The sequence below is a fragment of the Eulemur rufifrons genome, chromosome 27 (genome assembly GCF_041146395.1).
Source record: "Eulemur rufifrons isolate Redbay chromosome 27, OSU_ERuf_1, whole genome shotgun sequence".
In the NCBI taxonomy this organism is placed as follows: domain Eukaryota; kingdom Metazoa; phylum Chordata; class Mammalia; order Primates; family Lemuridae; genus Eulemur; species Eulemur rufifrons.
Window position 1 is genome coordinate 29,950,196 of NC_091009.1, and position 12,595 is coordinate 29,962,790.

At 62.1% G+C, this 12,595-nt stretch overlaps 2 protein-coding genes across 2 annotated transcripts in view; one reads left to right on the forward strand and one right to left on the reverse strand.

Annotated features, from left to right (window-relative positions):
- Positions 1-1,477: 1,477 nt before the first annotated feature.
- Positions 1,478-10,070, forward strand: MYBPH (myosin binding protein H). Its single transcript, XM_069459506.1, has 11 exons — positions 1,478-1,697; positions 1,783-1,917; positions 2,624-2,791; positions 5,106-5,194; positions 5,625-5,820; positions 5,979-6,118; positions 6,700-6,859; positions 7,063-7,199; positions 7,341-7,527; positions 8,336-8,484; positions 9,795-10,070. The coding sequence occupies exons 1-11, from the start codon at positions 1,478-1,480 to the stop codon at positions 10,068-10,070; spliced, it is 1,857 nt and encodes a 618-aa protein (XP_069315607.1).
- A 25-nt stretch (positions 10,071-10,095) lies between these two features.
- Positions 10,096-12,595, reverse strand: part of ADORA1 (adenosine A1 receptor) — a 31,556-nt gene continuing 29,056 nt past the window's right edge. Inside the window, exon 2 of the mRNA XM_069459550.1 lies at positions 10,096-10,735. Coding sequence (XP_069315651.1) covers positions 10,096-10,735 — 640 coding nt within the window. The remainder of the gene's footprint in view (positions 10,736-12,595) is intronic.

Sequence of the window (12,595 nt, forward strand, 5' to 3'; positions counted from 1 at the left end):
TACATACAATGTATTTGTTTAATTTAAAGAATTATCATGTAGTGAAAACCTGTGTGACCACCATCCTGACTTCTGCGCTAACCTTGGCGCTGCCTTCCTTTACCGCCTCACCACCCACAGCTGCACCTCAAAGACGAGAGCTTGGCGTTGCCTGTGTTTGAATTTAATGTGGAATTTCTGTGTGCCTCACTCCTTCTGTTCACCGTCGGGTCTGTGAGAGCATCCGGGTTATTGTTTGCAGCTGAAGTTTGCTCACTTCATTCCATATTTTGCTTTACAGTTGCATGAACACTCCACAGGCCTTTATCCAGCCCACTGTTGAGACACACCTGTTTCCCCCCAGGTTTCGGCAATTGCAAACAATACTGCCCAATACTCTCCTCGTGCCTCCTGGGTGTGCGTGCGGGCTCTCCTAGGAGTGGACCTGCCGGGTGGCGGCGTGGGCACAGCATCCATTTCACCAGGCGCCGTCTCACCTTGTCGAGGGTGACTGCTCCAATCCACACTCCCGCCAGCAGTGAAAGCTCTTCTCGCTCCCCCTCCTCCCTGACACATGGGCTCGTCTATCTTTTAAATTATCACCAGTCTTGACGTTTTACTGAATGAATGAATCAATGGCTAGAAATTTCATCATACCTGCCTCATTTCGTACACTGGGAATGCCCATGCCCACAGCCTGCTTTGAAGAGTCTAGAAGTTTCCAAGTGCTGTTCTCCAGCAGGGTCTCTTCAAGATCTGCCTATAACTGTACCCCACCCCCAAGGGCTATGGTCCCCTGGAGTAGAGGGAAACCTGAGGCCCGGAGCAGGCACTGGGAGACCAGATGCCCAGCAGCCTCCCCGACACACAGGGCCTCCCTCCCGCCAGCCCCACCTTGGACACCTCAACTCCCTCCCCCTGTAGGGCCCTGAGCCTCCTACTGCATAGGTGAGAGTCCTCAGGGACTGTGGGGCCAGGGGAGCGTGGGCCCCAGGGCCAGAGCTGGGCCCGCCCACGGTGAAGGCTGTCCCGGGCTGTCTGGGCCCCAGCACCCACTCTGAGCACAAGTGGCCCTGCAGAGGCCAGACACACAGAGCCTGGGCTGGGTTTGGTCTCCAGATAGACGCTCTTTCTCCCACGGCCCTGACGCCTGGCACAAGCCCCCATCCATGTCCATCTCACCCATCTGCGCCCTCCCCCTGTCTGGGCAGCGGCACCTTGGCTGTCGAGGGCCCATCAGGGTGATGGACAAGATAGCACGCTCCGCAAGGGGCCTGTGGTCCCTCCCCGAGAGCTATTCCTAGCCTGGGTGCCTCCCCCCCCCCCGCCCCCCCATCTCCTGTCTGACCTGACCCCACAGCTGGGAATCGTTTGCTGGGGGTGGGGCAGCCCCTGGCTATATAAGCCTGGACCTAGGTGTCCCCGGCACCCTGGAGGTCCAGCCCCTCCACTGCTGACCCCTGCGAGTCCAGCCTGACCCCCAGCCAATCCAGCAGTGATGGAGAAAACCGCCTCCGAGGCCCCTGCCTGTGGTCCAGAGGAGACTGCGTCTGAGGCTGCCAAGGTGCCCGCCACGGAGCCTCCCGGAGAAGTGGCAGCATCAGAGTCCCCCGGGGAAGAGCAGACATCCAAGCCACAGGAGCCTGCCTCACTGGCCCCCGCGGCCCCCTCGGCCCCCGCGGCCCCCACAGCCACTCAGCCTGAACCCACAAGTGAAGGTGCACAGAGGTGGGGCAGGTGGAGGGGAGGCAGAGGGGAGCTCTTGGCCATGAACCCCTTCATCTCGCCCTGGCTTCTCCCCAGACATCCCCAGTGCCCCCCTGCTGCTGACCCTGGAGGATGTGAGCCACAGCTCCGTGACCGTGAGCTGGGAGCCCCCGGAGAGGCTTGGGAGGCTGGGCCTCCAGGGCTACGTGCTGGAGCTCTGCCGAGAGGGAGGTGAGTGCTGAGCTGAGTCCTGCATAGGCCCAGGGAGGGGGGCGTGGAGGGCAGCAGGCACAAGCGCCCAGGCCCCGCAGGGGGTCACTGTGGGTTAGACCCGGAAGGAGGGACTGCAAGCGGTGGCTCCCCGACCCACCCACTGACCACTTCCTGCTCCACCAGGGAACTCTGAAGGCGGGGGGGATACGCCAGTGACCTCAGGAGCCCCTCCGGCCTCAGCTCCGAGGAGCCTCTGGATAAAAGAAGGGTGGGGGACACTGGGCCCTGCTCCGATGAGGAGGGAGGATCTCAGAGAACCCTGCTTGGGGAGGGCGCTGCAGGAGCGGAGAGGGGGTGTTAGAGTAAGAGACAGTGAGGAGAGAGGGGGATGGGGCTGCTCTGGCCACATCCCTGCTGCCACTGTCCCCCTCCAGGGCCCAAGTTCAGCCTGGCCTCTGCCTCTGCCCCTACCTTGCTGTGTGACTTTGCAAACGTGTCCAACTCTCTCTGGGCTTCAGCAACCCCAACTCTGGCCACAATTTGAGGGCTCTAACATCAGGTGTCTTTAACACCATTTGACAAGAAGTCAGAGAAGGGGACAAGGGGGAAATAAGGCCCAGAGAGGGAGGTCTCTTCCCCAGATCACCAGCAGGAAGGGAAGCCCCATAGAGGGGGTGCCCGTGGCCACACTGCCAAGACCTCACACTCCCACCGCTCCCCTCAGCCTCGGAATGGGTGCCCGTCAACGCCCGGCCCATGATGGTGACCCAGCAGACTGTGCGGAACCTGGCTCTGGGAGACAAGTTCTTCCTGCGTGTGGCTGCCGTGAGCTCCGCGGGGGCCGGCCCCCCGGCCACGCTGGACCAGCCCGTCCACATCCAAGAGAGCATTGGTAAAGCCCGTCCTGGCCTTCCGCTCCCCAGCAACGCCCCCAGGCACCCTTTCTACCGGAGAAATTGAGCCCAGTGGGCAGAGGGAGCCCGGCAGTCACTCCCCCACCCCACACTCACATGCACAAGCCACACGCTGTCACCATCTTGCCTTAAGAAAGTTCCAGGTTCCTCAGCAGCAAGGGGCCTCTGGAGATCAAAGAAGCCATTTCCCCGCGTGGTCCATCCCCCAAGCATAGGGGAAGGGGCTTCCTGACCCCAGAAATGAAAACTCAGATTCCCTGGGTCACCTATCCCAGGTGCCGAGAATCCACCTGTTTTTCCTCTGATCTGACCTTAATCCCTCCGGTGACCACGGAAGCTCATTTTCTGCCCATTTCCTATGACCAGGGTTCCAGATCCACCCCCAGGTTCTGGAACAGAGAGAAGGCCCTGCTGGCCCCTTGTCCCACCACGGCCCTAGTGGGCAGAAAGAGAGCCTGCGAAAGGCCCGTGAAGATTTCTCCATCCCAGAGGGCAGCGCCTCACGGGGGACCTGGAGGCCAGCTGCTGTCCCCATTGCTAATATTTCTATTTGCAGGGTGCATTAACCTCAGTCCTCCCTCGCTCCCCTCCCAGAGCCGATCGGGTTTCAGTCTGTTAATGGCAGTGAGTCATTTGGTCTGAGCCGAGGTCTCTGGGGACAGCAGAGTGCCCCAGGGTGAGGAGAGATGTGGGCAAGCAGGTGGTCCGAGGCCTCCGGCACCTTCCTTCTTGTTCCTCCACCAGGAGGATGGACGGCTCCTGGCGAGGCTGGGGCGGACCCCACAGGTCTGGACAAGGCCTCCAGGAGGAGGTGTCCATGGGAGGGGTCACGTCTGGATTCAGGAGACTCAACTCTGAGGCCTGAAGATACAGGAACCACGGGGTTAGGGAGCTGAGAACCGTAGACAGTCACGGCTGGTGCATCCCGGCCAAGCACATACCAAGGAGCCCAGGGACTCCCCCGAGGTCACCCGGCTTTTTAGTAGCAGTCCCAGTCTGACGCCCACACAGGACCATTGGTGCCCCACCGCACTGCAGGGCATCTTCTGGCCGGTGTTCAGAACCCAAGGACACGCCCAGCCTCGGAGTCTGGGTGAGACTGGCCCCGCCTGGCGGCTGCAGTGTAAACCTGCTAACTCCAGCCTGGAGGTGCCAGGAAGCCCTCCTGGCTGGGAGGGTCCTGGCCCAGCGTTGAAGGAGCCACCCAGACTCAGCACCCACTTCTTAAAATTCCTCTGGTGGGGAGCAGGGGATTTCCTGGAGAGAAGAGGGGAGGAGGCCGTGAACACATGGGGGACAGCCAGGCTTGTCATAGGCAGGGCAGGGTGGGGCCTGTCCGGGATCCTTGGCTGCTCAGCTGTCCCTCCTCAGCCACCTGGAGCTGCCAAGCATTCCTGGCCCCCTGCAGCTGTCCCTAGAGCATTCCACACCCGAGGCTCCTAGAGCCAAGTGCCTGCTCAGCTAATCCTTGGAGACACAGTGTTCCTTCTCACTGTCTCGTCCTCCTCTGCCCTGCGTGCCACCAGCCAGCTGCTGCCACCTGTTTGCTGCCGAGGAGTCTCAGTCCTGACCCCAGCACCCACCCAAGGGGTGGGACAGCAGCCTTGGAATGTCCATGGCTTCAGCGGTGGCACCTGACGAGATGATGGTCAGAACGTGGCTCCCTGGCAGAGAGGGGCTGAAACAGGACTTCGGGAAGGACTTCCCAACTGTGACTGCGGGGGCAGGGGGTGACAGAGGAGGAAGGCGGTATACCTGCCCTGGCCTCATTTAGGAAGGGAAAGATCCTAATCTTCCCAACAGGGCCTCGAGACAGGGAACCGGACAAACAGGGTTCCATAAGGGCGTCTCTGACAGCCCCGGGCTGGGGGAGGGCGGGGCGCGGGAGCAGCAGGGAGGCGGCGCTGCCTCTTCCTCGAGTACCGTCGACAGGTGCAGCACCTGCTCCCCGCCAGGGGGAGACAGAGAGTCAGCCGGGGCCCATCTGGCGCTTGGATGCCTGGGCTGCGGGCAAATCCCAGCCTGGCAGAGCGGAGGTGCCAGGGGAGTGCCCGGGATGCTTACCAGTTCACACCACGGAGGCCCTGACCCCGCGGCCTTAAGGGATTTGGGCTCCTAGACCTGGGGAGGGAGACTTCGCCCTTCCCACATGCAGGCAGCCCACGGCAGCCAGAGCACACCCGCAGCCCTGCTGCCCGGCCAGCAGCCCTCCCCAGCCGTCCCCACCCTGCCTCGGCAGCCCCCTGCCTACTGCCCCGCTGGTGCTAAGCCTGGACTCTTGCTTTGACGCAGAGGCCCCCAAGATCCGTGTCCCTCGCCACCTTCGTCAGACCTACATCCGCCAGGTGGGAGAGGCGGTCAACCTGCAAATCCCCTTCCAGGTGGGTTTGCTTCCACCTTCCGGGTGGGCTCACCTCCACCTTCCAGGGGGGTCTGCCTCCACGGAGGTAAGGGACTGGGTGGAAACCAGGCCCCCATCTGAGGTGTGTCAGGGCAGCCTAGGAAATGTCAGGGTCCCCACGGGGGTCTGGCTGGGACCCCTGGAGACGGCCTCATCCTCCCCCAATTGTGCACAGGATGGTTGTGAGTCTCCAGCTGCAGGCAGGCGGGTGGGCCACCAGTGCAGGCTGGACACCCGGGGATGTGGCTCTGGGCAGCACCTGCGGCTCCAGCCTCCGCTGTGCCTGCTGAGAAGGGCCGGCGGGGGGCAGGCTGCAGTGGGGCGGGGTGGGGGTGGGGGTGGGGGTGGGGGGTGGGGGGGTGCGGGTGCCGGCAACTCCCTGCACTCACCTGTGGGCTCCTCCCTGGCAGGGGAAGCCCAAGCCTCAGGCTTCATGGACCCACAATGGCCACGCCCTGGACAGCCAGCGGGTGAGCGTGCTCACTGGGGACCAGGACTCCATCCTCTTCATCCGCTCGGCCCAGCGCTCTGACTCGGGCCGCTACGAGCTCACGGTGCAGCTGGAAGGCCTGGAGGCCAAGGCAGCCATTGACATCCTAGTGATTGGTAGGAGACCAAGGGAGACAGGGCTGCCTCACCCAGAGCCCCCACCTTCTACCCCAGAGCCGATGGCTGCCGGGAGCAGGCCCAGGGAGTGTGGCTGGAGCCAAATGTTGGGGTGGGGACTTTGCGGCAGGCCTGGCCCTCACACTCTGGTCCTGCAGAGAAACCTGGAGCCCCCAGCAGCATCAGGCTCCTGGACGTGTGGGGCTGCAACGCTGCCCTGGAGTGGACGCCGCCCACGGATACGGGCAACACAGAGCTCCTGGGCTACACGGTGCAGAAGGCGGACAAGAAGACAGGGGTGAGGCCGGCGGGGCAGAGTGGGGCCGGGGTGGGAAGCGGCTGAGGCGGCCGGGAAGGCCCATCCCACTGAGAGTCTGGGGACCGGGTTCTAGTCTAACTGCCACTGGCCTGACTCCTTCTGTGGCCCTTGGCAAGACTCTTTCCCCCTCTGGGCCTCAGTTTCCTCCTGGAGTCTGCAGGGGGCACGGGACTGGGCCTTCTGAGCACTTTCGAGCTCTGGAGCCGAGTGCTCAAATCTTAATGTGCATCACCTGAGGCCAGGTTCTGATTCAGTAGGTCCAGGGTGCGGGCCAAGATCCCCTATTTCTAAGAAGTTTCCAGGTGATGCTGAGGTTGCACATCTACAGGCCACAGTTTGAGTAAGAAGGTTCTAGATTTCTCTGAAGACCCCACAGAGGTCACCTGAGTGACCCAGGAGCCCCTTCTCCAATTCAAAGTCCCTTGGATGCAAAGCTGGATGGTTTGGCCTCCCGGGGTTGGGGACATGGAATGAGCCCCTCTAAGGAAGGGGCCACAGGGTAGGCAGGGAGGGCGAGGGCAGGGGTGACTGGTGAGGGTGACAGGCCGGTGTCCCTGCAGCAATGGTTCACGGTGCTGGAGCGCTTCCACTCGACCACCTGCACCGTCTCCGACCTCATCGTCGGCAACTCGTACTCCTTCCGGGTCTTCTCAGAAAACCTGTGTGGACTCAGCACCTCGGCCGCCGTCACCAAGGAGCTCGCCCACATCCAGAAGGCAGGTGGGTTTGGGCCCGGATGGGAGCCAAGGCAGGGCTGGCCGTGCTCTCTCACCCTGCCCTCGTCTCTTCCTCAGCGCCTGAGCATCCCTCTCTCTGGGCTTTGACTCCTTGTATCTCTGAGTTCCCACAAATCCTGGATTAGGTCAGTCCTAACAGGTCTCCTTTGCTCCTCAAATTCACCCCGCTTTCTCCCCTGAACGCAGATATTGCTGCCAAACCTAAAGGGTTTACCGAGCGAGACTTCTCAGAAGCCCCCTCGTTCACCCAGCCCCTGGCGGACCACACCTCCACCCCCGGCTACAGCACGCAGCTGTTCTGCAGTGTCCGAGCCTCGCCCAAGGTGAGGGCCAGGCCCCGCTGTGCCTGGGCTGGCGGGGGCCACTGGGGGCAGCTGGGTTGAGGGATCCTCCAGGCATCCCCCCCTGAGCCTGAAGATGGCCTCAGCGACCCCATCCCAGCTCTCCTCCGACCATGCCTCCAGCCCAAGATCATCTGGATGAAAAACAACATGGAGATCCAGGGCGACCCCAGGTACCGCACCCTCTCTGATCAAGGCATCTGCACCCTGGAGATCCGGAAACCCAGCCCCTTTGATTCCGGCGTCTACACCTGCAAGGCCGTCAACGTGCTGGGGGAGGCATCCGTGGACTGCCGGCTGGAGGTCAAAGGTGAGGGCTTGAGGAGGGTCGCTCCTTAGGGACCCTCCCGTGGCTGGGCGAGGAGCAGAAGCCCCCTGGTTGCAGCGGGACGGGGGGGCCAGCCAGGCAGGAGAGGCGGGGCCGAGACGACTGAGGTCAGGCTGTGGGAATGGCTTTCAAGCGGGAGGGTGGCCCAGCGTGGGGAGGGCATGTAACTGGGAGCCCCCCGCACCCCTCCCCTCCCCCAGCTCTAACCTGCGAGATCTCTTCCAGCCTCGGCCACTCACTGAAGAGCCCTGGGAGGAGGCTGGGATGAGGACACAGGTAAATGGCCGGACGGCTCTCTCTGCTACCTCTGGGGGCGGCAGGGAAGCAAAGAGGAGGCTGGGAGCAGGGGTGGGGTGAGAAGGGAAGGCGGCAGTCGGCTCTGGGTACTGGTCTGCAGCCACAGGCAGGCAGCACGCACGTCCAGAGACAGGCGGGGCCATCACAGGGCTGGCGATGCTGGTGGGGCCTGGAAGGGGGGTGATTCAGTGGACGGTCGGTCACAGGATGCAAGTCCAGTCCTGGCTCCGAGCGGCCTCAGGCAGGGGCGTTCCCCTTGGACAGGTTTCCTCAGCAGCAACCCCTGCCCCGCCTGCCCTCCCCTGCTGGTTCTGAGGCTCTGGCAGGGTGAGCAGGTGTCAGAACCTCAGTGAGAGGAGCTCAGACCAGGGTGGGGGCCTGAGGGAGGGGCCTAGTAGGGGAAGAGGGGGCCGCTTCCCCTGCCCGTCCACATCCCCCTGGCATGTCCAGCTCCGCCTCACCCCAGAGGCTCACGAAGCGTGTTCTCTGCCAGGTGCTGCAGGCCTGAGGGGTCAGGTGCCCCAGGCCCAGAATCCAACTCCACGAGTGCCCAAGACTGCTGTTTCCATAGCAACAGCTGATGGACCTGCCCCTGGTGCCTACTGGCCCCCACCCCCAGGGGCTGGAGTCCAGAACTCAGGAGTGGGCCTGGCAGGGCTGCAGAGAGGGGAGCACCCACAGAGTGTGCACGGGGCGAGAGGCACACAAATAAAGATGTGTGGTGTTACTGTGTGGGGGTCTCTGTGACAGTGAGCGTCACCGCCTGGGGGGAGGTGTGGTGTCACCATGCGGGGTCTCCAGATATGTCACCATGAGGAAGGTGCCAGCAGGAGGAGTCTCAAGATGTCAAGGGGGGTTTCTGGACATGTGAATTTTCAAAATGTTGCCTCCTGACTCAGAGTTTGTGGCTCCAAGTGTGTAACTATAGAAACAGACACACCCTCTCTGGACCCCTCCTTGCTGGAAGGTCTCCCCTCCCCCCCAGCTTCTCCCCTCCCCCCCTACTGCTTCTCCCCTCCCCCCCACTGTTTCTCTTCTGCTGCGGGCGGGTGGTCAGCAGTGTGCTCTCCACAAGGGTTCACAGTCTTTTATTCGTCACGTGGGCCTCCCTTGGGAGCCAGGGACACCCACCTCCAACACAGGGAAGGGCCTGGCGTCAACATTCACACCTGGAACCGGTCAGTTTGACGACCGCCTCCCCGGCCCCACCCGCCCCTCTCCAAAGCGGCTCCCGGCTCGGCAGGAAGAGGGCTGGTCCCTCCCCAGACCCCTAAAGGCCTAGACTCCGTCTGCAACAGAGCTTCCGAGGCCCTGAAAACAACCGACTATCCTCTCGGGCCCCTGCCCCTGTCCTCGCCCTCCCAGACAGGCAGAACTCTCCCAAGAGCTGCAGTGTCTGGGGTTCTCCTCTCCACGGGGCCCAGAAGCAGCAGAGGTGGTGTCACCTAGGAGAGTCCAGGCCTGTCACCAGGGCTAGTAGCCCAGATGACAGGAAATTCCACTCCAGGCTCCTCAGAAAGCTCAGGCCCAGGAGGGCTCAGTGCTGCCGCCTGGTGGCTGAGACCAGCACCTGCCGCGCCACGCTCGCTTCCCAGGGCTCAGAGCCCCGACCCGGGGGCCCAAGGGCTGATGGAGAATAAAGCAAACGTCAGAAACGATTTCTGGGCTCTCCCTTCCTACCTCTCCCAAATACGATCCCGGGCTGCCCGGGGCAGGGAGAGCAAGCACCCTGGCACCCAGTATGGCCTGGGGCACAGAGTCCTCAGCAGTGGGGACTAAGGCTCCTTGATTGCTGCCCCTTAGCTGCTTCTGGCCACCGTCTCCTACAGAACAGGAGAGAAGGCAAGACAGGCCCTGCTTCCCTCCTCCCTCCATCTCAGAGGGGATCCTCTCCTCTCCCCCAGCTTGGTCCCAGGGCAACACCTGAGACAAGCAGACTCCCCGCCCTGCAGGAGCCCAAGCACCTGCTCCCAGGCTCGGCCTCCCCGGAAGCTCTGGACTACCCACAGGATGGCCGGGCCGGTGGGGGCTCAAGACACCTCTCACCGCAGGGCACCCGCTTCCGTCCCCACGGCTGCCGCCTACGCCCCTGCAGGACCCACCGGTGCAGGGAACTAGCTCCTGTGCAGAGGCCCCCGCCCCCTGGGCACCCCTCCCTCCAGAGCCTCCCCCGGCCCACAGCCCGGCCGCGCAGGCTCGGCGGCGCCAGCGGGGCAGCGGGCAGGTGAGGCTGGTGCGGGCAGACGGCAGAGTCTAGTCATCGGGCCTCTCTTCGGGGAGATCCTCGTCGACAGGGGGCGCGGGCTGGCAGCGGAAGTGGTCGTTCCAAATCTTGAGGAAGGTGACCCGGAACTTCTGGATGCGGAAGGCGTAGACGATGGGGTTCATGGCGGAGTTGCCGTGCGTGAGGAAGATGGCGATGTAGATGAGGATGCTGGGCTTGTGGCAGGAGGGGCAGAAGAGGGTGATGCAGTTCAGGATGTGCAGGGGCAGCCAGCTGAGGGCAAAGAGGAAGAGGATGAGGGCCAGCGACTTGGCGATCTTCAGCTCCTTCCCGTAGTACTTCTGCGGGTCGCCGGAGGAGGCCGACACCTTCTTGTTGAGCTGCTTGCGGATCAGGTAGAAGACTTCCAGGTAGATGAGGACCATGAGGAGCAGTGGCGGCAGCACCCAGACGAAGAAGTTGAAGTAGACCATATACTCCATGCTGATGACCTTCTCGAACTCGCACTTGATCTCGGGCTCGCCCACGCTGCCGTTGGCCGCCCAGGCCCGCTGCACCTCGCTCAGGTTGTTCCAGCCGAACATGGGTGTGAGCCCCACCACGAAGGAGAGGATCCAGCAGCCGGCGATGGCCACCGCCGCCCTCCGCGGGGTCACCACCGTCTTGTACCTGAGGGAGAGGAGGGCAGGGGGTGAGGAGCTGCCGCCCAGCCGCCGTGCAGGGCCCCTGGGGGTCTCTCGGAGGCACCCTCCCCATCCAGGGCCCAGTGAGCGGGGAGGTGCGTGTCTTTTATTCAAGGGCCGAGTCTTCGTGAGCTAAGATTTAGGGCAGAGCTTGCAATGCACGGGCTCATTCTCCTGCAGAGGAAGGAAATCCTGATTAAAGATAAAAAGTAACAACAGAAAATAGCAAAGGACTTCCTTTAGGTGTTTCAAGAAAGTAACCAAAGTAAAAGCTGCTTACCAGTGCTCAGCACACCCCCCCACCCCCAACCCCGGTTATCTCCCCGATGCCTCACGACAGCCCCCACGGAGTAGGAAAACGCTGGCAAGCCCGAAGACTGCCCCTTTGACAGATGAGGAAACTGAGGTTCAGAGGAGTCTTGTGGTCAGCCCAAGGCCACACAGAAGGTGGCAGCGCCACACGTCCACAGTGACCAACACGGCCAGGTGATGAACAAACCACCTCTTCCCTAGGGCAGGTCCACACGCTGTCATTAAAAAATCCTTCCCACGACCCCCCTTCGTTTGGCCCCTGTTCCCCACTCCCCTGCCAGGGCCCATCTCCCACCTCCATCTTTACCTCCCATCCCCCTCCCATTGCTGTGCAGTGCTCACCCTCTAAGCGGGGTCTCAAAAGCAGCTCTGCACCCCTCGCTAACTGCGAGCGAGTCTCAGCAAAGCAAGCCAAGGTCACTGAGCTGCTAGCACGGCTGGGCCACCCCGCTTGCTCACTGCGCGGGCGTTCTCGCCCTCCTGTGCTAGGCATGGGGCTCCCTGCCCCGAGGGTAAGATAAAAGGTCCTCGCCTCTACGTATCCTTGCCTCTGCATAGCTCACGTTTTGGCTGAACAGACATAACACAAAGGAAAATAAACAAGACAACTGCAGATCACGATATGGCCCTCAAAGGAAATAAATAGGATGATGTCAAGGGACAGAGCCCTCTTTCCACCCTTTTTTCACACCCGTGACTCACAAAGACAACGAAAACATTGGGGCCACAGGTGACAGCCCCTCCCCCTCACCGAGGGGGAGATTTTAACCTCTGGGCGTCCCACCTCCCTTTAAACCAATCTCGCCGGCAGCCATGGTGTCTTCTGCCCACACACCGGCCTTGGAGCGAGTGCCAAGGGCCGGGTCTGCCCAGTTGTTATTTTCCAGTGCTGCTTCTGAGACGGACGGACGCAGTGCCCTCCTGAGCACACAGACAGCGCCCGAGACCCGGCGGGGGGGAGGGGGGGCTGTTGACTGTTTTCTCCTGTCCCAGACCTGCAGAATCTGCGGTGCTCTCCTGGATGGCGATGAGGCTTAAAGTCCCTCTTGCCCTGGACAACACTTCTAGACCCCTTGGCATCGTCGAAGCCCACCTGCTCTGTGGAGGCTATAAGGATGGGAGGGGGACAGCTTGGAGGGTGGGAGAAACCAGATGCCCCCCACCCTGCCCCATCTAGAAGGCAAGCACTAGAAGGGAACTTGGCAACCTCATTCCCCATCTCTTCACCATTCCACTGAAAACCCCAAGGACTATGGATGTCTCCAACCCCTTCGGAGCAGCGCCCCCTCCCTGCCCTGGGACCGTAGGACCCTGGTGCCCCAAACCACCAGGCGCCTTGAGAGCTGCCAGTTCACTCGTGCCTCACTTTAGTTTTCTTAGACAGAATCCTCATTCTCATGCTGTGTGCGAAGCCCATTCCCTCCCCCGTGTCCTCAGCAGAATAGCCAGGCCTGGGGCCTCCACCGGAAGTCAGAGGACCCAAATCTGGGCTCCCAGTCTGTGACTTGCTAATTAATTCCTCCTCTGTGAACTG